Source organism: Antennarius striatus, chromosome 4 (assembly GCF_040054535.1).
Source record: "Antennarius striatus isolate MH-2024 chromosome 4, ASM4005453v1, whole genome shotgun sequence".
Taxonomy (NCBI): Eukaryota; Metazoa; Chordata; class Actinopteri; order Lophiiformes; family Antennariidae; genus Antennarius; species Antennarius striatus.
This window is the reverse complement of record NC_090779.1, coordinates 14,006,536-14,032,500: the sequence shown is the minus strand read 5'-3', so window position 1 is coordinate 14,032,500 and position 25,965 is coordinate 14,006,536. Positions and strand designations below refer to the sequence as shown.

The 25,965-nt window shown below is 41.8% G+C and overlaps 2 protein-coding genes across 3 annotated transcripts in view; one reads left to right on the top strand and one right to left on the bottom strand.

Moving 5' to 3' along the window:
- The window catches only part of plekhg7 (pleckstrin homology domain containing, family G (with RhoGef domain) member 7), a 10,547-nt gene extending 1,355 nt beyond the window's left edge, over positions 1-9,192 (top strand). Inside the window, exons 2-17 of one of the 2 annotated variants that reach the window (XR_011035200.1) lie at positions 1-197; positions 944-966; positions 3,050-3,168; positions 3,893-3,933; positions 4,289-4,390; positions 4,817-4,966; positions 5,149-5,244; positions 5,665-5,763; positions 5,914-6,027; positions 6,645-6,819; positions 7,447-7,562; positions 7,858-7,945; positions 8,040-8,119; positions 8,199-8,382; positions 8,529-8,626; positions 8,943-8,982. The exon at positions 1-197 is cut by the window's left edge and continues 568 nt beyond it. Coding sequence is in view for 1 of the 2 variants with exons in the window: in XM_068313190.1 (XP_068169291.1) it covers positions 1-197; positions 944-966; positions 3,050-3,168; positions 3,893-3,933; positions 4,289-4,390; positions 4,817-4,966; positions 5,149-5,244; positions 5,665-5,763; positions 5,914-6,027; positions 6,645-6,819; positions 7,447-7,562; positions 7,858-7,945; positions 8,040-8,119; positions 8,199-8,349; positions 8,529-8,626; positions 8,943-9,053 (1,760 nt within the window). In the remaining variant the exon portion in view is untranslated. Of the gene's footprint in view, positions 198-943; positions 967-3,049; positions 3,169-3,892; positions 3,934-4,288; positions 4,391-4,816; positions 4,967-5,148; positions 5,245-5,664; positions 5,764-5,913; positions 6,028-6,644; positions 6,820-7,446; positions 7,563-7,857; positions 7,946-8,039; positions 8,120-8,198; positions 8,383-8,528; positions 8,627-8,942 lie in introns of both variants that reach the window. The other variant, XM_068313190.1, reaches the window with a different exon arrangement.
- A 377-nt stretch (positions 9,193-9,569) lies between these two features.
- eea1 (early endosome antigen 1) lies at positions 9,570-25,946 on the bottom strand. Its single transcript, XM_068313581.1, has 29 exons — positions 25,811-25,946; positions 22,917-22,994; positions 22,678-22,790; positions 22,530-22,584; positions 22,380-22,445; positions 22,225-22,255; positions 22,036-22,140; positions 21,777-21,898; positions 21,411-21,566; positions 20,148-20,264; positions 18,670-19,008; positions 17,988-18,137; positions 17,485-17,604; positions 16,782-16,985; positions 16,385-16,585; positions 16,132-16,245; positions 15,868-16,023; positions 15,618-15,757; positions 15,180-15,510; positions 14,985-15,086; positions 14,703-14,897; positions 14,392-14,574; positions 14,062-14,247; positions 13,843-13,974; positions 13,315-13,500; positions 12,974-13,212; positions 12,585-12,705; positions 12,364-12,462; positions 9,570-12,252 (listed from the first exon to the last, which is right to left on the bottom strand). Exons 1-29 carry the CDS (start codon positions 25,832-25,834, stop codon positions 12,130-12,132), a joined length of 4,188 nt encoding a protein of 1,395 aa, XP_068169682.1. The 5' UTR covers positions 25,835-25,946; the 3' UTR covers positions 9,570-12,129.
- Between the last annotated feature and the right edge of the window lie 19 nt (positions 25,947-25,965).

Genomic DNA, 25,965 nt, shown 5'->3' with positions numbered 1-25,965 from the left:
TCACATCTCCTCTGGCGGTGAGCCCCCTCTCTGACAGTGAACCCTGTCATCAACTCGCTCCGTCCTGTGGCCGACAGAGAACCAGATCGCAGAGATCCAAGACGTTTGACAACGGCGTCTCCTCCACCAGCCAGCACTGTCACAGCGCCCATCCTGTTCATAGCACACACTTTGAATTCCCTCAGAGTGACACACAGGTGAGCCGCTAACAGTTTTTCTGTGTCATTTTAATTGGCGCCTGTCTGCTCCCCTTCATCACCTCCTCCCACCATCCACACAATCCCGTGTGGATTTTTATCTATAAATTTAAATGGCTACACATTCCTTCCTTGAAGCAGCCTTCTCTCCCATCATTCGTTCCTCGCCTCCTGCGGCGGTTACCCACAATACAAGCTTTTGACAGCAAATGAATCAGCAGTTACATGCACTGACAGCTCTGACCAAGCCCACTGCGTGGAGAGCCCTGGGAAGTGCTCCTCGTGGGCCCCCATTCACCGCAGTCAGCAGTCACCCTATAATAGAGGGGTCAGTGAGCGATGGACAAAGATAATGGGGGGAAATCTATTCATCAGCTAGCGGTATTCAACCAAGCTCATTCTCAATAGAGTCCCGACGTTCTCCTCAGATATCAGAGGCTTTTGAGTCCAGAGCCGCCACTTAAAACACGGATTCAAATTTGAATGTCTTTGAAAGTGATATAGTGGTGTTGTGAGCAGGAGGAGGTCCTCACTCACAGTACAGTACAGTCAGACGGTGATAATGTGATATAAATAACAGGAATTTGACAGTGAATGACAGTTTCATCATAAATTGTGATTTATGTTATGATGAATCTGCTAATTCTGAGTTTCCTAGCAAATTTCTAACATGAGAAAGTTTTACTGTAATGTGGAATTGCTGTTATTTGAATTTTGGCTCATGCAGTATTTTCCTTTCATTGCAGGAAAAAGATCATTTCCATAGCAGGTAAGTCTACCTTGGACTGTTTTGACTGTTGTTTGTGTGGCTGTACTAAAACACTTCCGTTACAAGTTAGTCAGGACCTGTGTGCATGTGAGGAGTTAGTGGAGCCCTGATGGTGTCCTGTGAGCCAATGGGAGCGTCCCCATGGAGAATGATTGGTTGTGTAAGGGTTTAAGGAGCCCCATTGTACATTCCTTATCATTCAAGCCTTTGTTATTGGAGCACAAGCCTGGTGGGTTAAAGTTTTGAGAGTCCCATGGTTATGTGTGGGCTAGACAAAACCTCATTAAGGCGGCTTTCTCTTATTGTCACCCACACCCCTCCTAATGGGCTGCCGTTCTCTTCACCTCACTGGATAATTAGGCAGCTATTGTCCCGGTAATGACACCCTGGAACTGTGCCTCTTACAGTGACCAGGCCCCTTTGAGCCATTGATTGGGATTGGTTTTGTTTCTGGGCATCATTATTTCTCTTGTGAGGGGGGAACAAAACAAGTGCTCTCAGTGTCTGAAACAGATGAACCTTTCTGAGTGGTCACAAAGCGACAGGTCGTCATTGTGGGGAGGGAAGGAGGCCCTGACCTGGTTTACAGGAGAAACCGGACCTCCACTGTCCCAAATCCACAGATCCAGTTCTCGCGTGCCTCTGCTGGTGTTTTACAGTGCAATGCTGTCTGTATATACTATACTGTACCAAACTATACTGTTCTATACTACACGTCTACCTGCACTCGCTCTGTTGGATGAGACAAAGAGCAGCTGGAGTTTTTCACAGTTCAACAGAAAAAGAAATTTGTTAAACTCGTGTTCAGTTGTTAACCTGCTTATCCAGCAAGTGTACAGGTATTCCCTGAAGACAGCCCGCCTCGCGTCTCTGTTAGAGTCACTCCTGTTTTCTGCATATTCCAGGTTCCAGGCATAGTCAGAAGTGCTACTGGTTGAGGTGATTTTATGAGTCATAACAAGAATGTGTGAGGAAGATCGTCCCGTTTCATATTCATTAATGGGAAACTGACACACCAGTGCAGGCGTTTGTTCCTGTCGTTGTACTTGTTCTTCAGTTTATTGTTATCACGTAGGGAGATGTTAGCCTTCGTCTGTGAGACAAATATCCCTCCTGAAAACCTTTTTATCAGACAAAGTGTGGTTGTGATTTATCCTCTATCTGATCCATGTTTTATCAGTTCTAAAAAAATAACTTTAAAAAAAGCCAAGAAAATTGAATAAGTATTGGAATGAAACCCAAGCTTGTTGACTTGGGGTCAGTTGGTCCAACTGTCAGTCAATGCTGAAAGAAAACTTGTTTTTTGGTCAAACCGGCCTGCCTGGTTAGCGAGCAGCGTTTTATGATTATTGTAGTAACACAGTCACCAATCGTGGTCTATAGGCGCTGTGTGTGTGTGTGTGTGTGTTTTGCTTTGAGTTCTAGCTGCTGTTTTTGGAACATCATGTTCCTCATAGCAATGTGCACATTTTAGACGTGCATCATGTGGCAGGGGGGAGATACTGATGGCCTAGTGGCCCCCACCTCCTTAACATAAGGACTTTAATTTGATCCCTTGAATGCCCATTTGTCTTTCAGACATATTCCCTGCAGCATAAGAGCAGAGGACGAATCAAAACACTTGAACAGTGACTGTCTGAGCTTTGCCTGAAGCTAAAAGGCAGATCTGTTTTTCCAATCCATGCTCTGATGAATGGCTCAGGCTGACTGCTCGTCACCCCGCACATAAATACAGTGATCAAATAGCCTGAACCAGACACATTACACCCATCCTTTGTCATTTCTACTGCTCATGTTAATCTTTATTTGCTGCACATTGCAGATGGTATTTCATTGGAATTTTAAGCATGTCAGGTGATCGTAGGATTCAGTTATTTCCTGGGAGGCGCACTAAGCCTATTGTCTTTGTGCTGTTTTGCATTTACAGCAGCACAGTAATGGTTCTGGGAACAGCGGTTTTCACACACCTTACGAGGAAGCTATGATGATGTCTCATAATGTCTGATTTTAATCGCAGTATTTTTGGCACCAATCAGTAGTGAAACACGACCTCAAGACATGCACCTGTTTCCTGTCCCCTCAGGCTTCAGGAAAGAAGGCGGAGCTCCGTGGTGGTCAGCCTTCCCGGATTGGATGTTTCACCAGGAGATCTTTTTGTGTCCAATGGAGTGGCAGATAGATTATGTAGTTCAAACCTCTCTGGTAAATCCTCTTCTGTGTTCTATATCAAAGTTTAATGTCAGCATTTGTTTCAGATGAAGGTTTCTGGGGTGCAACTCCAAAACTTCAATAGTAGACTTTATGGACACAACTGTCATGTGGTGATTCCTATTTTCAATTGAAAATTTATATTTTTTCAGATATGTAATTTAACAGACACAATATAAATGACTTCTGTCTATTTGATCTGTTCAACCAGTATTTCATGCCTAATTTGTTTCTGTTTATTTCACTCATGAGTTGAATTACTAGTGGTCTTACTTACCAGCTTCAGATCTTTCAGTGTATTTTGGAGCTTGCTTTTTCAAATTGTACTTAAATTGTGCATCAATACAATAATTTACAGCAGTTTTCTTCATTTTGTAAATACCACACACAACGCGTTTGTATCTGAAGCTGTCTGAGAGGCAGATGGCTTCAAAAGTCTTTTTGATATGAGGTTCAAACAGTTTAATGTCCTGCTGTCTTGGTGCTTCACTGGATGCTCATGACTAATATACTGTATGTCTCTCATTTTGGTGCAAAACTATAAATCTTGTCCAACAGATAAAGGCACCATTGTTGGTGTTGGTGTTTAAATAAAATCTCACCTTCATGTTCACGAAAAGTAATTGAACCATTTACGGTTCCCAAAAGTGTTTGTTTTTATCCTGAACTGTTGGATTTTCAGTTGATAATCTGTCTTTCATGTTTGTGATGTGTGTAGATACTAAGAAGTCAAAGTGGCCTTTCTCAAGGCGTAGTACGGTAAGCGTGTTATTTTGTATGGTGGAAGTTGTCATTGGCTGCCCGTTGTGTGTGTTTGTATTGTTTTGATGTACTCTGTTTTAGTGATGTGGACATTGTTCTCTGACCTACTTCTCAAAGCAGATTAATGTTGTTCCTTTTATCCCCTTTGGTCCTTTCATAATTGGTCAACCCAAAAGATGCAGAACCTGTTCAGTTCAGTTTTTGAACAGTTTTTTATTGTCATTCTGAGACAAATTCAATCATATTCAAATCTGCCAAAACGCTGCTTCCCCTGATCACTTCCAAAAATAAAAAGTACTTCTTTAAAAAGTGCAACTAATGTAACTGTTGTTCTTTTTCTTCCACGTTTTAGAGTAAAGGGAAGTCACAGACAGGCACAGCATCAGATATCGAAAAGTATCTGTCTACGTCAGAGATTCAAGACTGGAGAAACTCTGACCTTCAGAGGTATAAGGTGAGACGTGCTCCATGTCAGCAGCCAATCCCCTTATGCATCCAGGCTGCTTGTTATGTAAATCATCATGCATGCTGACTGTGCAGTGACGTTTAATCCGAGCAAACTCAACGTGAGTTTGAACAAGAGACACAGATTTCCAATGCAAATATCAGTGTTTAACAAGTGAATCAGAAAAAACAGCACAGCGGTTACAGGTTAGCTCATGCAACATTTAAATTTCTGAAGTTGTGTAAGAACCAGAATTTCTTGACAGTAACCAGTCAGGTCAACCCTGCACATGTAAAAACAAACACTGACATACACCTGAGTGAATCACAATGGTGGCTGGAAATTCAGAGTGACAGACTGTAGAGTTTTTATACAAACACTCAGTCTGAGGTGTAAATACAAGCCTTTCTGAATGGTTTTGTTCCTTTTGTGTAGGACTACTCTCTGGTGGAGTTTCTCCGGGGCCAGTCTTTCCAGGTGGATCCCACCTCAAACGCTCAAGCCTTCAAGAAACAGGAGGCCGTCTGGGAACTTTTCACCAGCGAGTGTGTTTACTTCCTGGATCAGTTAATGGTTCTTAAAGAGGTGACTCGACAAACCTAAATACTCGATACACACACATGCAAAAGAAAACCAACCTGTTGCTTTCTGTTTTTCCTCCTGTCAAAAAAAGATTTCCAGTTTTTACAACCTGTAGATTAGAAACTTAATGTTGGCCAAACAGCCTGAACCTATTCTCTCTCTCTCTCTCTGACTGTTGCTTTCAGGTGTTTTCAACTACACTTGCAAACCTGCAGAATAGAAACTATCTTATGGATATTAACTCCTGGAGGCTGTTTGCAAACCTCAGTGAGCTCTGCCTGGTGAGACACAATGAAATATGCACTGCTAGTTTTAGATGGATCGTGCATATAAGGATAAAAAAAACCCCATCATATTTCAGAGAATTATAAGATTTGTTGTGTGAAAACATCTCAAACAATATAAGATGGATAACAAAGGAACTGTATGCCACAAAATCACAACTGAAATCAAAAAAATCAAATTTTAACAGTCATTTAATCTTTGAGACAACTCCAGAGTCGCCTAACGCTCAAAATGAACACCAGAATAACAAGTGTGTTATTTTCCACCATGTATTCATTTTTAGGGAATATTAACTTGCTTTTGTTTGTGCCCTGATTGTTTCAAAATCTTAATGAATCTACTCTTTTAATCTACTTCTTGTGACTTCTGAGCGTGTTGCTGTGACTCTTAATACTATGTGTTTTTTTTTGCTGTAGGTGAGCTTTGGTTTCCTAAACAACCTCCTCTGTGTCATCAAGGACACTTTGGAGATTACTGGGGGTGTTGGGCCGACCCTATTAGAGCTGCTGAGCAAGGCAAGTAGCTGGACAATATTTACCATGCACAGCCCAAGTTTCTGTTTTTGCACCCAGCTATTTCCTGGTGTATTATGACCCATTTATCTACAGCTTAATGGTTGATAGTCTGTATCCTGATGGTTTTACAACACCTTTATCTCTTGGCAGGCTTTCCAGGAGAGCATATGCCACTGCCTGCAGAAGTACTGCCTCAACTACTCAGCAGGTCTGCTTTATCTGGACAGCCTGAAGTCCAGAGAGGACTTTAGATCTTACGTGAAGGTATGGAGGGCAAATCCCATGGAGAAGTTTGATTCTATATGTGTGTCAGAGCAGTGCCAGGGATGCTATGTACCTTGACAACGCAGCAGGCAGCGTGATGCCAAGTGAAAACAGGACACCCAGAAACATGGCTGCCCAAACATACAAAGACACTGAGGCCTGCTGAAGACAGGAGTGTGGCCATTTATCCCAGGGTTAACCTTCTCTATCGTCAGAATTAGGTAGCTGTTAGGCCTCAAATCTTCTCTCCACATGCCTTTCACTGCCCCACCCAGCACCTCTCTGTTCCTTCAGTTTAATTTTAATTTAAAACACTTTTGTTCTTCCCGAGGAAGACATTCTTTTTGCAATCTATATATATAATACACACATACCTGAGGTAGACGCACACTCACAGAAAGGGCCTGCAGATAAGCAATAACTGTAGAGAAGGTAGAGTGATTGACAGTTATGTGGTGACGCCCTGGGAGCAGCTTTTAGGGTTTGGTGTCTTGCTCAAAGGCACCTCGGCAGTGCTCACGATTTGAACTGACACCTCTCCAGCTTGCAGTGCTCAACCAAACACAAGCTCCTCCACTCCTCTGAACTCTTTCCTTCCCCTTTCTCTTTCTACACAGTGGTGTGAGAGGAACGAGCAGTGCCGGAGGCTTCAACTGCGCGACCTGTTGGTGGTGCCGTTGCAGAGGCTAACTAGATACCCGCTGTTGTTGCGGAATATCGCGAAGAAGTGCGAGGCAGAGGAGGAAAGCAGAGGCCTGCAGGCGGTAGCGGAGCAGGTGGACACATCGATATGTGAGCCGCACGAACGCTTCACCTCCACGAGACACGCATGGATGAGTAGCGCTGAATAATGTCGCCTCGTAGATCTTTCAGCCATTGATCATCACTTAGTGTCATTCAGCTTTTCAACGCTCAAGTTTAAACATGAACACACCAGATGTGTGTGTGCGTGTGTGTGTGTGTGTGTGTAGTTATCCTCACTGTTCACTGCATGCCTCCACGTCAGGTGAACGTGTGACCGGATCAACAGGCTGTGTGCGTCTCACTGTTTTTCAGTTCAATTAAACAAATAATCATAAAAACATGTTGACAAATCGTTAACGTCATGCTTTTCCTATAAACATTGGAAAGGTTTGAAAAGTTAGGTCACTAATCACAGGACAATGTCCTGTGGGTGTGGAGCAGTCGTTACTGTGAGGTGTTTCATGTCACAGTCAGGCCTGTGGTTGGTTGGCTGGGAACCAGCACCAAAAAGGAAGGCAATAAAACAATAAAGTAGAGCTGTCATGGTCACGTAGTTACGTAGTTAATCATGCTTATTATACAATATAAAAGATGTTATCAATGAGCCTGTGATGCTTCTGGAAAGTGTTTTTAGCCCTAGACTTGTATGGCTCTATGATGCCTCTCTGTTTCCAGGTGATTTGGAGGGAAAGGTGAAATGGCTGGATAACTACCAGAAGGTGAAACAGCTGAGAGACGCACTAGTGTGGCTTCCTTTGTGGGAGAGAGACAAGCGGGCCTTCATCCCTGAGGTGTGTGTGTGTGTGTGTGTGTGTGTATGTGTGTGTGTGTGTGTGTGTGTGTGTGTGTTTGTGTGTTAAAGTACATATTACTGTTTGTCTGAGCACTTTCCTGACAAAATGTAACACTAATATTTCATCTTCCAATATTTTTTGTTGCCGATAAGGTGATCCATCCATTTATCTTGATATGTAATTGGTTATCTATTAAGCCACTTCGTGTCAGATTAGTCTGAAAGCAGATGTTTCGTCACCGATTTACTGGTAAAATGTTTACTTCATGCCTGACTGACAGCTTCTATTACAGAATCTAAAACATCTCCTAAAGGCTGTCACTCTGGAGAATCTCATTTCTCACAGAAGTCTGCTGCACGAGGGGAAACTGGTCCTCACAGGTGTGTACGTCTGGCATAACTCCAACATATTACAAGAACTCAGTGCTTCCATATGAGGGGAATTTTACACCATGTCTCTTTGGGTTGTTACTAGAAAACACAAAGCTGATTGACGTCTATCTGTTCCTGTTTGATGAATTCCTGCTGATCACAAAGATTAAGAGGAACAAGAAGGTTTGTCCCTTTGTCCTCTGTACAAACTTGACCCGCATGGCTTCATAGCTTGTTCACCATGGTCTGTCGTCCTGTGTAGAGGTCAGTCGGTCCAGATCAGAACCCGCTAAGGCTGCAGAACCTGAGTCTGGATCAGCTGCTGAAGGAAGGATGCACCTTCACGGTGATGGACCAGCCCGTCTCCTTAGACCGACTCCAGCTGAGGAACATAGACCAGCTCAATGCCTCAAGTAATCAACGCATTGGAAACATTCTTTCTTGAGGTCATTGCGAAGTGCACCGACCATATGGATATGTTGAGAGAAATGCATTTCAATCAGACTGGGAGGGGCTTGAACATCTGTTAATTGAGTTAGTGTCACCTGGTACATTTTTTTAAAAGAATTGTAATTTTGTGCTTCGTTTGCAGCATCAGGACTGCCTCATTCTTTCATAGTCACGCACCAGAATCGGTATCGGCAATCCATCGGTGCGTTTGTTCTGCAGGCCGCATCAGAATCCATCAAGGTAGATTAACTTCAACCATTCATTTGTAAAGACACACACTCTTTTAACGCACTTACATTCTTGGTTACCATAAGAGTGTGTAACATTGAATGTGTATTAGTGTTAATCCGATCCAAATATTTCTATTTCCATATTATCAACATTAGATTTCACCACTAATGAACAAACTGAGAACCATAAAGTGATCTAATGGTAGAATATTATTACAAATCTGCCAGTTTTGTTCAATTTCTTCCAGTAAAACTTGATGAATTGCCATAAAAGTACAGAAAGTGAATTAATATTAACTGAGGAAATATTTTGTTACTTTTTCCAGAGAGTGTGGATGTCAAAGATAGAGGGCGCCGTGTCGGCTCTGTTGAAGCTGGAATCTCAGCAGCTGGGAATGAAGAGCTCCCCACTGTGGCTGGAGTCCTCACAGATATGAACCGTCGAAACACAGAAGATCTGAACTGTGTCCGCTGTTCAAGTGCACTTCACTGTGTCATGCTGTCTTGTAAATGTTAGTTTTAGTACAATTTTGCTTTTTAAATGTGATCGTTGCAGTAGTGTAAAATAAATATCTGTTAAGTTAGTAAAAATTTGTCCTGTTTTTTTGTTTTACGAACTCCACACTCTTTATTTCTCCACGCAGTCAGATATTAATTTTTGGGCTGGTGTAGCTCAGTCAGAAGAGCCTTGGTTGGATGTCGTCCCTGCTCTATCTTGTGATAAAAAGGGTAAATACCACACAAAACTGGATGCAACTGAATGTAAGAACAAAAGTTGAAGTAAAATATGAACACCTACAAGTCTAATAGACAATGACCATTTACTGAAAGTGTTATATTTAAACATGCAGAGCATCTATCTATCTATCAAAGCGCTGGAGGAATTAATTTAAAACGGCTGTTTTTAAGGATTGTGCATTTATAAAATCAAAGTTAAAAGACATGAGAAAGTAAAAACGTACTGGATGTTTTTATTTGTGACAAGATGAATTAGAAAATCGAACGGTGCTGCACATGAACATAAATTACATGATACCTCTCGTCCCTTCAGATAAACCAAGGCCACCTTGACCTCTAAATACAGGGTGCACATTTAACAAACTGAGCTGTGCATCACAAGGAGGTGTGGCCAAAGGCAAAGCTTTGTGACCATCCCGTATGATGACTCAACATGACTCATGCATGATACCTGACAGCAACACAAAGCGAGCGACAAACCTGTGTCAGCAAAGTCTCTGTGGTGTCATCTGGTAAAAATGAGTACGACAAACAAGTCCACACATTTTCACTGTCATGTTTCTACATCCACAAGTGTTACAGATATATTTCATTTTTCATTACAAACATTTACAAAGATAATTATGACAGCGTTGGTTTTTAATGAGCAGTAAAGTACATCGGGGCTAGAAATGCTGCAGCCTGCATAAACTTGGTGGTCCTACATTTGTGGTTGGGTTCACATACCGATGAGCCCAGAATACTATAAGGTGCAAATTTTCTCTCTAGACTTTCAGGGACTGTACAGCTTGATAAATAAATCACAAATCCTTCATCAAAAGCAGATGATGGAATGCTTCTGATCTCTAAGGTTTGGAACTGGTGCTTTTCCTGTGCCAATCTGAGGTAGACATAACAAAACTAACGCAAAAGAAAGCCATGGGTGTTCTATTTTTAAAGAGCGTACAAGAATAAAGCACTGATTTGGTAAACTGAAGTCTGAAACAAGCTTCTTGTTGGCAAAATACCAGATCAGCCTGCATTGTTGCCCCGGCTTACAGTGCCCCCCCCCCCCCGCTCCAGTCTTTATACAATTGCACAAGAAAGATCTTACCAATACCTGTCAGCAATCAAGTAAAAATTACACAAAGCAGGAGTTCAATATTACAGTATCCTCAGCTGACAGACAGGTTCAATAGAAGTGACCTCAACTGATGCCCCTGAACGCAGCACACCAGAGATAATGGAGTAGTGAGCAGCCACCATTCTTACAGTGCATCTCAGCAGACAACGCAGCAGGCCTTAACACTGAAACACATTGTTACAGCAACACAACTAGTTATTTCTGTTTCAGCATACGCACACACACACACACGGCTCCAGCAGTGGTCACTGCTGGAGACGAGCAGCAGGAACGTTAAAGTCTAATCATGCAGACACCTTCCATGTCTGCACTGCCAGACTTCTAACAGCACAGTGGCCAAAAATGCATACAAAATTAAATCAAAAAAAGAGAAATGTGGCACAACAGAAACAATGGATTGCACAAAAAGCCTCTCCGATCATTGTGGATGCCGTGTTCAGGGCTAAAATGAAGGACTCTGATTTTAAAAAAATACAAGATTACAAACGAAAGTTTATAAAACACTTAAATTAGTTTTGTCTCTATTTTCCTGCTGCACATTCTTTGGTCATGACATCAATTTTCATCAAATACAAACATTCCGCTGCTCTAAAGAGACATGCAGTAAAGCGATTTTAAATCATGTACCAAAAACCTCACAGACACGTAAAGCAACGAATGAACAGAGCTACAATCAGAGCAGCAAAAAGTTAGTTAGCAACTGGTCTGATAATTTATTGGGTTCAAATAATTTTCCTTCTAATTCTGACAGCGGATGAAGAGTGTTTGGGTTTTGGACAGAAAGCTTCCTCATCGTGTATTGTTTACTGGGATTCATCATTTGGTCACAAATCAAATCTGAATATTAATTGATGAAAATAGTCATTTTTGAATCTGTGATGATTGTTTCTTTTAAAGGAATTTTAATACTGAAAATGATTTACCATAAAATCTGGAACTGCACACACTGAACACTGTGTTGTGTCAGAAAACAGCAGTTAACAAAAATGTGTACAACTAAGATTTGAACAATCAAAAAATATTTCTGTGTATACTGATCAACCTTATTGGTGTAATAATCTGATTGCAAATTTTCTTCTAATCAGATTTATGAAATTATAATGAGAAAAAAAAATCTGTCAAGTTTCTTGGACAAAATAGTTACCTGCATTCAGCTTTTAGGGCAGCAGTGATTTTTAACATTACCTTATCTACTTCTTCATTCACTCAGCGTCACTTTCAACCTCCTGGTGCTAAATATTTTACAGAAAACGGCACCAACTTTGCAAAACAACAATGAAGATGTGAGCATGACCTCAAATGAGATGGGTAGTGTTTAGTTACCACCCTCTCCACTCTCTGGCAGTCCACAGGAGTAGCAAAGGCACAAAATTAGATACAGAAAATCCCAATAAATCCCACCAGAGTTCCATCAAATGACTCGAACGTCTTTCTTTAAAACCTTTCCGTTATTTCCCTTCACAATGGAGTCTGAGTCACATGCAGGTGAGATTCTTTGTACTGGGCTTGTCCTTTATAGTGCACATTAAAATATGAGAAAGACACGCCATCTCCTTCCTGCTGAAGTAGGAAAAAAGGGAAGGGAAAGGGTTACATGTGAGGGGGAGGAAGAGGGGTAGTTGGGGGGAAGTTAAAGGGATGAGAAAGTGAGATCATCCTTGGAGCTCCTCGAAGCAAGTCTCACAGACCCGTACTGGCTTCTTAGAAGATGGGGTGAGAGCATTTCTAGATGAACACTCAGCGCAGAAAATGTTTCCACAATGTCTGCAATGGTGCTGGAGAGTCAGAGAAGGGGGGGGGGGGGGCAAAATGTATGTTAGAATCCAAGACAATCAATGTTTTCTACTTCTCACAAGCATCAATCCTGAAGAAACACCCATCCTTACCTTCCTGACAGTGACAGAAAAGCCCTTCCCACAGGCCATGCAGTTCTGCACTTCATTATCCTCGGCCCACTTCCTGGTCAGAGACTGGGACTGCTTGATCTAAAAGCATCAAAGACAGGAGGGTCTTATTATGTATAAAATACTTATAATATCCTAGGTCCACTGTGTGTTTCTTTTAGCTCTTTTTCTTCTCTTAACCTTTCCAGACTTTCATGACTGACCTGGAGTGACTGGTTCTCTCTTCCAAGCTCTTGCATGGCTGCCGTTGTGTCGTCCAGCTTCCTCCTCAGCTCCACCACCTTAGTCTGCAGTTTCTCCATCTCACCTTCACCCTTCACACACCTGAAGCACAACCAAAACACACTGATGTGAGTGTTTTAAAGGACTGAGCCCGACATTCGTCTGGTACAGATAATAATCCTGACCCCCTGTTCAACACATACTTCTGTAAAACACCTTCAAGAATACAGATGCACAGATACAAGACTGAATAAATGACAGGAATTTAGTCCTACCACTGGAGAAGAAGTCATTTCTCTATCTAACAGCCCTTGCAACTGCGTGATACTTTGCTTTCATGTGTTAACAGAAAGCAACAACGTCAACTGGCCTTTCCAAAAGAGCTCGTCTCTCATCCTGGTTGTTCTGGACGGTGGCCTCCAGCACGGCGATCTCTCCTCTCAGCTCATCCGTCTGCTTCTCCAGCTCACCGACTCTCCTCTGGCTGCCCTGCCACTCTCTCTTCAGAGTGGCCACATTCTCACTCAGAGCAGTCACCTGCACCCCCATCTTAGCTTCTGTCTCCTCCTTAAGCTTCACCTGCTCCTCTCTGACTCGCTTCTCTACCACCTTTGGAAGGACGCAAAGATTGTGTCACATGCAGGGGTAAGAAAAGAAAGTGAACAGCGTTCAGTGACCTCAATCATAATGATTTGGTGGAGATGGTCCTACCAACATATCCTGGACATCCTTAGTTTGGGCGAGGAGCTCCTCTTCCCTCTGGTGCCTACTGTCCCTGGTGGCCTGGTGTTCCTTCCGCTCCTGCTCCACGGTCTTCTCTGCTGCTTCCACCTGACCCTGCAGCTCCAGTTTCTGTTGGATCAACAGCTGTTTGGCTTCCTTGAACTCACCCAGCTCCTGAAAAGCAAAGTCTTTTTTAAGTCAATGTGGCATATAGGTTTAATCCTTGAAAGCCTTTTACAATTTGGTGGAGGGTTGGAGGGGATACTGCTCGGCTCTGACCAAAAAAAAAGGCTTTTGAAGGAGTCATGACAACTCCTTGCTTCAGCTATAACTTTGAAGAATGTGACTTTGTGTCTCTGCCTTAAGCCGTTTAAGTAAGACACAAGCCTAAGAAGCAGGTCAGGTATGCCAGCAGGGACACAAAACGGGGGGATTTACTCAGGCACTGACGTTTGTGGCATTCCCTCTTTGTCTGACGTGGAAGAAAAAGAAACCATCTTATAAAAAGTGACTGACCTTCTCACTCTTCTCAATTAGTGCTTTTAATTCAGAAGTCATGCTGCTGTTATTCTTCTCCAGGACACTTTTTACTTTGTTCAGCTCTTCCACTTTAGTTCTTTCCTTCTGTAGCGCTTCCTTCATCTGCCCCTGGATGAACGCACACAACACACATATATAATTGTGATCCCCACAAATTGTACTGTTAAAGTTCACATGTCGCTACGGTTGTCTGACCTGCTGCTTCTGTAGCTCCTTCAGCGTTTGTCCCTGCTCTTGGAGCTTCTGGTCATGTTTAGCTACCTCCTGCTCCAAGCCGGCTCGGCCCGTCTTCAGATCCTGGATCTGAGCCTCTAAATCAATCTGATGGGTTTGGTTAGCAGCCAGCTCCTCCTGAGCCAGGTTCAGCTTCTCCTCTGTTGCCTGGAGTCAAGACACATTACAAAAATTATCACAGGAATGACTCAAAGAAGCTCGCAATGCTTTTGCCAGCAAGCATTTTAGCTAATAGTCTGGAAGGTTTGTTTAAAACCAAACAACATCCGTCACCAACACCATGAACTCTACCTTCAAGTCTTGATGCAGGGCAGAGACTTCAGACTCTTTGCCATAGAAATCCGACTGAAGCTTAGCGAGGTTCTCCTGGCTTTGCTTCAAGGCCTTTTGTAGCTCCGTCACCCGACTCTTCTCAGCATCCAGCTCCTGGCTGAGCCCTAACACCCGCGACCTCAGCTGACTCTCCTCTTCCCCCTGAACCAAAATATGTGCGTTAAGAAACACACGTATGGTATTCTATTATAAAAATGGCTTCATAACTCCTTAGGAGGACGGATAGTTTTTAACACATTAGAGTCCTTGAATTGAAAGATTCTACTTGCTTTCTTGACACTGGCTTCCTGTAACTCTACAAGTTGTCCGTTCATTTTCTTCATTTCCTCCTCAAAGGACCCCTGGGCCGTCTTCAGTTGCACCCGTAGTTTCTCCACCTGATTTTCTTTTTCCTTCAGTGCCTCTTGAATCCTTGAGTACTGCTGCTCTGCTGTGGTCAGCTGCATTTTCAAATTTTTCTCTGCCTAACATTAGTAAACACACAACAGATGTTTGTGTTACACTGACAACATGATCTTCCTTTTTTGTTATTATATTTTACTGCAGCTCACCTCTCTCATCTGCTCCAGCTGCTCTTTAGATCCATTCACTGCCTCTGTGAGGGCCTGGTTATTCTTCAAAAGATCCTGTCTGGCCTTTTCATAGGATTTTTCCTGTGTATTAAATAGATGAATATTCTTGTGTTGTAATGAGGCAACTAAGGAAAATGGAAGTCATTTATTTTTACTGCATCCTACTGAACCCACCTTTTCCCCCATGGCTGACTTGTAGTTCTTCCTCTCAGTGTCCAGTAGACCCTGACTCTCCTTCAATGCCTTCTTAGCCTTTCCCAGGTTCTCCTGAGTAGAAGCAAGCTCCTTTCTTTGAGTGACCTTCTCCTCTTGGAGCTTTTGGATGTCTGCTGACAGACTCTGAGCCTTTTTGTCCAGCTCCACCAGTTTTGCCTTTCCCTCCTGGGCAGCCTGGTCCATGCTAACCTTAAGAGTAGCTCTGTCTTGCTCACTGCGCTCAAGCTGCCTCTGAATGTCGCCCAGCGCAGCTGTTTTTTTCTTTAATTCTTCTTGTAGTGTTGCAGCCCTTTTTTGACCAAAGGACAGTTACTGGATGTTAGTTCCAGTCAGCTATACTTGCATTTACTTAATCACACCGTAATAAACCCAATCCAGCTAAAATATTGATCTCACCCTGCTTTCTCTGTCTCCAATAGGTGCTGCAGCTCAGAAGTTTTCCGTTTGACCTCCAACCCCTCCTTGTGAAGTTTCTGCATTTCTTTCTGTAACTGATCACAGCTGGCCTGCAGTTCCAGCGCCTTTGACTCCAATTTCTGTCAGATTAAGAAAAAAGAGTGAATGCACACTGGAGACACGAGAGAGAGAAGAAAGAATTAGCCGGTTAAGAGTCTCGTATCAGAGAGTCACTGTTAAGACTCCAGACCTTATTGAGTCCCTCCATCTGCTCCACGCGCTGCTCTGAGGCCATTAATTTGTCTTTGTGTTCCTTCAGACTGGCTTCTAGCTGCGTGCACTGCTCTCGTCTCTCTGTCAGGCTTTGGGCCTGCTCCTTGGCCTTCTTTTGGACTTTATTCAGCTCCTGCACAGACAGCGGGGATGGCATATTATAGAATATGAAATAAATACATTTCAGTTGTATTTCATTATTCAAAGGTCAAATTTGATGTGGCTCAATAAAGATACTTGCCTGTTGCTTGTCCTGCAGAGCATGCTGGACAGTTTCCAGGTTGTTCTCCAGGTTAGCCTTCTGTGCAGCCTTGGCAGCCTCTGCTGACAGCAACATCTCTGTCTTTGCCTTTAGCTACAGAGAAACAGGTCAGCAGAAAGTATTATAACTTATGCTGAACATAAAAAATACATTTCTGCAAAAAAATATTTGGAGAACAATACTATTGCCCCATTATTCTGTGTTATTAATAATAGATTGTATTTGGACTTGCCTGAGAATCCAACTGAGAAACTTTTTCCTTGCTGTCTGCGAGCTGGGCATTGAGCTCGGTGACTGAGCTCTCCAGGGAATGGGCTTGATCCTGAGCTGCGCGCAGCAAGGTCTTCTGCTCCTGGACCTGCTCATGGAGGTTATCCTGGGCCTGCTTGTTGCTCTCTGACTGGTTCTTTATCTTGTCTGTCAGCTGTGAGACCTTAAAGATCATCATATAGAAGAGACTTCAGAAAAGACCATGGATTTTGTTGTTAAACAAAACTGGTCTTTTTATATGATCTTCATTTTATTTTATTCTGTGCTGCTGGTTTTAATTGTGAAAACATTCCTTTTTCTTTGTGTATGTTGTTACATCACTTTTGCACTGCAGAGAAATTACTGCACAATGAACCCACTTGTTGTTGTAGTGCATTGTTTTTCTCTTTCAGTTGGTTGAGCAAAGCCGTCTCTCCCTGCCCGGCTTGGATCTTGGCACATAAATCCTCTCTCTCAGCTTCCAGCTGACTCACGATATCCTTACTCTTTTGCAGGAGAGCCTCCAGATTCTGGATCTTCTGATCTTTATCCCCGATCTGACGCAGCACCTGCTCCAGGTCATTCTACAGCGTGAAGACAAGCCAGCAGAGCACAACTGTTAAATAGTAGTTTGGTAGAAATATTCCTTTAATGGTTTTTATGTTGTTTGTGTGTGAGGTCTCGGTTAAGACTAGGTTTCACACAGTCATACTGCAGCTGTTATTTCTATTTGTGATTTATGTGAATGTATAATACCTTATTATCTCATAAAGTTTCAACAGGATTTAAAGTACTACTAATAATAACAATAATAATAATAATAATAATAATAATAATAATAAGTTAATTTTAAAAAATCCAATAACATCAATCAACATCAACTATGTTTTCAAACGGGATCAGTCAAATCAGTAAATTCAAGTCAAATATCATCACCTGACATTTTTGCTGTGACATTCTACTGGAATCAGCTGATGATTTTGTACAAAACGATCACATATTATTCATGTATAATTGAACCTTTTACCCTCACAGTGTAGCGCAGTCTCTCTCCTGCTTTACGCAGATGTACGCGGACAGTACCTGTGCCTCACGGAGTTTGCCGTTGGTGTTTTGCTGCAGCGCCTGCACCTCCTGGTGTTGCTGCTTTGCTTTCTCTAGTTGGTGCTGCAGGTCTGTATTTTTACTGGAACTCTCCTTCAGCTACAGATGGACAACACAAAGACAACACACGTTTTTCCCACAAATACTTTGATCCAATACGTCAATGCACACTGCAGGTGTACATGAATTTTCAGTTAATAGTTTAAAAGTGAAGATGTGTGGTTGTGGTTCAATTTTTTCTATGTTCAAACTCCTGACAGCTAGATGTCAGCGTTGAGATTCTTCACTGTTGTACGAAATATAAGTGAAGCAGGAAAAATGCAAGCTCACACAGGATACTGGTCTCGTGTACCTTAGTAGATAGCAATAACCTGAATTTGAACCATGCACCCTATGTTTAGATGATCAAGGTGCACAACACAAAGTAAAGATGAACATGTTGCACCAATTTGTTTTCCCTGTGGTGATTATCTGAAGCTTACCTGCTCCTCAGTACGGGACAGTTTGAGCTGCAGGTCGGCTGCCTGCTGCTCACGGTCTTTTAGTTTCTCCCCAGACAGCTGCCTCTGTTCTTTAAGACGACCTTGCACCTCGCCCAGCTGCCTCTCCGTCTCCAGTAGTTTGGCATGCAGCTACAAAGGGCACAGAGAAAAAGAGGGAGATTTAGAGAAGAACACAGAATGAAAAAGTTCATAAAAACAGAATGTAAGGTAGATACTTCAACAAGGTTAGTGGATTTCTGCAATTCTCTTTGACTTTTTTTTTTAAATAAATGTGCATTGAATATTACACACTTGAAAACAGTAAATAACAACTTCTTGTCATTCTGAACACACTGATCCTGTTGTGTTACACATCCAATCTCTCCCTCTTGAATCTGCAACTTCAATATCAGTGTCAAATAATAATGGTCCTAATTAGCAAAATGGAGAGAATTATAATCCTATAAATCATAATCCTAAATTTCAAGACTGTCCTCAATAACTTTTTTTAAAGCTTAATGTGACGTACGTTACAGTAATCAATCTAAAAGGTGATTTTTGTGACCTTTGTGTCCAGAGCAGGGTTAAACCCTGTGTCGTTTTCTTCTGTGCTATCTGTTCATTATTCGATATTCTTTTCTGTTGTACCTGCATTGATGTGTGTGCCGTCTGTCCGACTAACCTGACTGATCTCAGACTGCTGCTGAGCACCGTGGTTGTCTTTCTCTTCCCGTTGCTGCTCCAACTGTTTTCTCTCAACCTTCAGCTCCGCGTGCTTCACTTCCAGCTCTCCGATCTCAGACTTCAGCTTCGCCACCTCTTCAGCCCTCTCTCCGAGTTCCTTCTGGGCCTTCTGCAGGGAGGCCTCAGACCCCGTGGTACGAGCCTGAAGCTCTTGAACTTCCAGCTCCTTTTCCCTCAGACTGCCTTGGACTTCATTCTTGGCAGCCTTCTCAGCTCCTAGGCACCCTTCAAGCTCCTGATATTCTTTCTCCTTACGGGCAAATTTTTCAGCAAGACTCTGTGAGAAGTGTAGAAGGTGTGAGGACAGATGAGTAATGGTTGTCCAGAAATGTAATAAATTTGGTTTTAAAAAAAAAGATTTAATAATCTTCATGGAGTCAAATCATGGAACAAAAATTAGAAAACCTAAACTATAGCCAGAAAAATCATTGCTTTCTTCATTTTTTTGACAAAGCAGAGTCATGAAAAAAACAGTTTTTAAAGGTTAACCCAGAATTATCATGAATGAACATTGAAACATGACCCATTTGTCTTTTATAGAAATAGCTGGTGAGGTGAACACTACAGTACAACAACGCACAAACACCAGTACTAATGACATTAGAGGTTGAACAGACCAGCTGTCAAGAGTGAAGTTTTACAACACAGGACTGGGAATACTCTCCTTTGTGGGACGCTGGCCTGGATTTGCTAGTAAACTTATCTACAGGGTAATAAAGAACAAAGTGTTGCTAACAGGGTATGCTGCTAACTAGAAGGTGTGGCAGGTTAGCTGAACTTTAAAGACGTTCAATAAACCTCAGCAGGCCACCACAGTAAATGACCAATGTTAACACCCTCCTATGGAACATACAGTAGTTTTTTTTCCCCTACTTTTTTTAAGCTTAATTGCAGTCCCTCCCTTGTGTGGTTGTCACAGTCCCTGCATTTGTCTGATCTAATCCTGAAAGACTGATGAAACCCGTGTTGCCGTTCACCCGTCTGTTCTCAATCCTGATCCTGTGTCTCTCTGTCTCCTGCCTCTATCCTCGTGTGATGAGTATTTGTGTTTGGTCTCTCAGAGTATCCTGTTGCAATGAGAAGCGCTGCGGGTGGAGGGTGGGAATCCCCTTTCTTACCCGGAAACCTACTTGGCTCGGAGGCCACTGACATGCCAAATACAGAAATATTTTTATCTCTGTCAGGAATCCCTGCGATTGCATTTTGCCCCAAATGGCAGAACCGCCTTGGCAAAGATCATGCCTGCTGGCTGTTAGAGGTCTTCGTGTGATCTTCTTTTTATTGTTATCAACACAAATGAATTACTGGTAAGAATATAATTATACCAGTCGTCTATACAGTGCGGCACGTCATAGCCTGCAGAGATTGGGTTAGTAAAAACATATGTGGTGATAATTGCAGAGAAGTTTCTGTCACCTGGCTTTGTTGCTGTAAATTATTCAGGTTGCTGTTGAGCTGGTGGATCTGTTGTGTGTAGACAGCTGCCTCCTGTGGACCCTTCTCCAGCTCCGCTTTTAGTTGGGATATTGTAGTCTGCAATACATTTGAGAGACACATTCAGCTGTTTCTCAAGCCCCTTACAGTATGTCAAAAGATTTGACGCAGCACTGTGAAGAACTAATGCAAAAGAGGAAAACAAACCCAACATGGATAAATAACAATCAGGCATCGAACACATTAAAAGCCAAAAAATAAAAAATAAATAAACATGGGGAAGAAACACAGGATTCAAAATATTAATTTCTGAAAACCTTTCATACTTAAGAGAAACTCAATTGGATGAAAACGATTTCAGGGCCGACTTAAATCAACAATGTTTTACCTCCAGTTTACGAATCTTGAAGAAAGAGTAAGTGATGGAGAGGTATACAGTATTTGGGGAGCATAAGAAAAAGAAGGGCAAGGAAAGAGACACAGACAAAAGGTCAGTCATGATACAAGCACAGACAACTACAGATAAAATAACCCCGCTCACAAACCACTTTGGTTTGGCTGATATTTGCCATGTGCTGTTGCAGAGGCAGAAAACGCATGAATGTGAGTGTAATGTGACCCGTCGCCTTTTATTTTTGATGAAGTGTTGACATGTCACCAACCAACACGGAGACGAGGCTGCTAATGGCGAAACACTCCACGTGTTCATACCGTGAAACCTAAATCTGGATGATTTATAGCTGCTGTCTCAGAACGCTTACAGACAGTAAGACTTCCACATTCTTGTTCAGATTATGGTTCACACGTAAAAATATTCTGAGATAATTTAGCAAAAACACATAATTTCAAGGTTTAAAAAAATGCAGGAAATAAGGCTGAATTATTCACCAGAAAACCCATTAATTACTGAACATTACGCTCAAAGACATCTGTTATGATAAACTACAGTTCAGAGCTATGGTACACTTAAATAAAAATCTTAACAGTTTTATATGCAAAAGAATGCAGTATATTTCCAGAACTGATTGATAAAAGGTCACAAACAAATGCAGGTAGAAAAAATTCATATCAAAACAAAGAAATACTAGATGATAATCTTACCTACAGTGAGAGTACACATTTATGTGTTTACTACAAATACATGTTATGGTGTAAAAATGATTGCTTATGACAAAACAAGGTAAAGTAAAAGGGAAACTCAGGAAAACTAGTCACTCCTCATGCCTTGTTTTGCCCCCTACTCACCTCTGAGGTAGCGTAATTAGCCTGCAGCTGCTCATAGTGGGCTTTTAGGCGTTCAGACTCTTCCTCCCTCTCTCGGGTCATATTGTCCATCAGGGTCTGGACCTGGACCAGCTCTTTCTGCAGAACCTCCACATCCTCCACTCCTGGTCGCTGTAGCTAAGGGTTAGAGCAGAGGTGCTGTGTTAAAGCTGCAGAAGACAAAAATATGCTGCAGTTCCAAAAATATGAATTCTTTGTTTGAACCTAGGCTTCCAATTTGACAATTTTATCACACAGCTCAGGATCAAATTAACTGTGTTCATAAAGGAGTACATCTCAACATGAGTGACAAGATAATTAACAACTGAATCTGATTTGGGGTTTTACCAGCTCTGTTTGGAGTCTCTCGTTATCCTGCTTCTCTTTCTGTAGTTGTTCATTCAGTTTGGCCAGCCTCTGGTCAGCGTCCACCCTTAGACTCTTCTCCTCATCATAGCGGGATTTTAACTCTGTCGAATTAAAACATTCGAAATGTTGAGGTACGATGTATGAAAGACAAAATACAATGAAAAGACTCGGATTAGGCCGACATAGACCAGAAGGGTAGTAAAAGAGCACCCTGGTGTTGTTATAACATCTCACTTACCTACTATCTCTGTGGCAAGCTGGGCAGCCTTCTGCTCAAACAGGTCTTTCATCTGCTTGATATTAAACTTTTCCGTCTCTGCTTCATTCAACTTCTTCTCAAGGACTGAGAAAAGAGTACAGTAATGTGTGTTACTGATTAATGAAGTCATCTTTTACAGTTAATTTCAATGCAGTGTTTGTTTTCTACCTGAATCTTCCGAGTCCGCCTGTCCATCGTTCTGTGGGACGGAAGAAACAGAAAAATGTGTACAGGTACAATAAATAATTGTGTGTTTATGCCCATTTATATTCAGAAGGCCAACATTTCATGATGATAAATACTTATTATCTGGAAGGAATTACTTGCTTCAGTTGTCCTTGGACTTTGTCTAACTCCTTCTTTAGCTCTCCAGAGAACCACCTTTCCTCCTAATCAAGTTAAGACATGCAATCAAGTCCTTATATGAACTGACCATTAACATTCCAGTATTTCGTTTCAAAACTCATCCCTACCTTAAGAGAAGCATGCAGATCCTGAACCTCCTGTCTCAGCATTGTAAGGTCCTCCCTAATAAGAAGAGATTGGATTGACAAAATCACAGTGTAAAATTATCTGCACCATATATATTGTGTCATAATTGATGTAGCTTCACTAACTCACCGTGTAGGGGCCATATGAGCCGGTAGGTCTCCAGTGTCATGGAAAAGTTCATAGTGCTTGAACAGATCCTCTGCAGAGTTGTGAGACTTCATGCACTGAGGACAGATGAAGCCCTGAAACACAGAAGTTCCCCATCAGAATCAACTGTAACGGACCAGATAACTTCAATCACTCTGATCTGTTGGCAGAGAGAAACAGCACCAGGTTACCAATCATGATAAACAGAGAGTCCACATTACCTCAGATGTCTGATCATGGTTCAGATCTGTGCTGGGCTGCTCTGATTCTGCATTCTGGGAGCCTCCCTTCCCAGGAGTCTGCAGAAAATAAGAGCCTTATTAGATGAAATGTATAAAGGAACAATAATTATTATAGAAAATTGTACAGATTAAATTAACACCAGGAGACACTTGCATCTTAAATACAAAGAAGCTACAATAGCGTCGGGACACTTGACCCCTAAATGTGCAGGAACTTTCACAACATCTCATCACATCCACCAGAGCTTTTTTTAGGTAAGGCACTGATGTTGTTTGGCGCATAGTCCATTGGTAGTGTGTTTTACATCTCTCAGTCTGAAGCTTGGCTACATGCATGGTGATGTAACAATTACATGCAGCTGCTATGTCATGAAACCCATTCATGAAGCTCACATTTGGAAATTTTATGCAGATAAATGCCAGAGAATGTCTGGATAAACAAAACCAATGGTATGCAGGTGAAAGCTAAGATTTTTGTGTTGTATTGTATATCTGACTTTCTTTCTTGTGTTCTTTCCTATTAAATGTTTACCATCCAATCACCTGAGTAAATGCTACTAAACAAAAATCCATGTTAGAAGAGAAAAGTGAGACTTTCCATAAAATGGGCTCAGGTCTTCAGAAGTCTTTGACCTGGGTCATACATATCAAAAACAACTACACTGGGTAAGGCTTATTTCAGGGCAGCAGCACCTTAGGGACTTGACTTAGGAACTTTCTTCTACTTCCCATAAAAACACTTGAAGACAGTGATCATGAAATATGTGGATCCAACAGTTCCTCCAGCTGCTGTATCACACCTGGAAAAATTGATGATGAATGATTTTCTTTACCAAGTTTTAATGTTTTATAACTTAGATATTATAAACCAAGACTTTTTCTCATTTCCTGTCACATATCTTCAGTTTCCCTATCCTTTAAAGGCAAAATCCCTCAAAAAAGAGAATACCACATAATGCTGTCACCATCACACTTTATGGTGATACAGTAGTGATATTCAGAGCCAGTAGAACTTACTTGAAAAGGGAGGGGAGGTCAAAGATATAAGAAACTTTTTAGGATAAATATGGAAAGTTCCTTTATTTTCATGATACAGTTGTAACAGGCAATTCTGATCCTGTTCAACTTTGTGTTCATTGAAACTTCAGCAAATAACAAGCTGTCTTTGTATAAGATTGTTAGTCCAAAAACTGCCACTGCATATAAATGGAAGGGTGATAAATAATCAGAATGGTTACATTAAATAGCAAACCCCTTGTCATCACAAGTGAGAAGGTGTTAAGACTTGGAAAAAAATGAATGGTACGGCGCTGACCCTTTATTCAGGTTATGGACTGAGTCCACATTAGTGTGATCTACCACTGATCGTCCATTCACAAAAACAGGTTTGTTTGCACTAGTGATAGTCAACAGGAATTACGTACTGTGTGTGTGTGTGTGTGTGTGTGTGTGTGTGTGTGTGTGTGTGTGTGTGTGTGTGTGTTTGTGTGAGGGGGACTTTGAACAGAGTCATCTCACAACCAATGGGGAGTTGGCAAACACCACTTTCAAAGCCTCATGGAACAACCTTTGAGCAAACATAAAACAGTACTGCATTGAATTTAACAAATTACTAAAAAGTTTGCTCATCAGATGAATTGAAAACCGTCCCTATACATCTACATTAACAAATTCTACACGTTTTTTCTCTTCGCATATATGTCCCTTTGGTCAAAATATATTCGGTATGGTTCAGTTATAACATGTATTTATCGTAAAAACAGCGCCTTCGTGACGGACCTCCCCTCCCGTGACGGCCTCGTTTCAGCAGTCTTCCGCAGTGCCTGTCTAAAATGTCAATTTTTCCTACTCTACCATGTATGTAGTATCGTGTTGGTACCCAATAACTATCAGACTTTTAAAAAAGAAAACAGATCTCAGCTTTATCATATGGAACACACCGGATGGTTCATGCTCATGTGACCATGTCAATGTTGGTAGCTACTTAGCTCGAGGTATTCAAAAGCTACTTCACTAAACCGCCAGGTTTATTCGTAACTCGTGCTGTACTACACCGTGATATTCTTCCATAAAATACTCTGTAATTGTATCTAGCTTCTTAAACATTTGAAAAAAAAATTGCCCCATTTTAGGAAGTTTTTATGGTTTTCTTCTTTGGAAGGCCAGGACTTCAGGCACACAGGGCATCTCTGAGGATACGTAAGCAATGCCCTCTGGTAAATGTAGTCCCACACAGAAGCTAGCGTCTAGCATTCATTTATAGCACCCCAACCTCTGACCAATTGTTAAAATGCCGTAGTTAATTCTAATAAATTTATTGTTGTAAGCCAGCTGACAATATACTTCCTAGCAGCAACATCTACTTAACACCAGCTTTAAAGCTTTAGCATGTCATGGTTGGACGATGAATTAATCTATAGCTAAATCATAGCTAGTATTGCTCGATATGAAAAACCCCCATAAATAACACAATACAGAGCCTAGAGGCGTTAACTAACACAGTATTTGTTAATAGAATGTAGCAAGGCAACGCGGACACTTTATTTTACTGGCGCGTTGTACAAAAAGATAGCCGCCCTTAGCTTGCTATAATAGCATTAATCAACCGATCCAAGTTAGCATTTAATGTTTAGCAAACCCACACAAGGGGCGCTTGATATGCATGCTTGGATCAGAGGGAGAAGGAGATTTACAATCGACTACATTCCGGTGGCTACAAAGCATAAACCCCGCCCATTCGCAGCACGCAGTTATAGAAATACAACGTCCCCTCAATGAAAACAGATAACGATAGGCCTCTGTTGTACAACTTGAACAATTCACTGAAACCACACAATAGCAATACGGTTGAATTTATTACCCCAGTTGCCTACCATTTGAAGTATTCGTCTGAGCATGGCCTCGATTACGTTTATCCAGACAAAAAATCCAAACAAATATCCAGATAGCAAACTTTACGTCGCTGGAAAACGTACACCTGACTATGCTCAGGCAGCAGCAGCGACGAATGGGCGGGTCATTGAGTGGT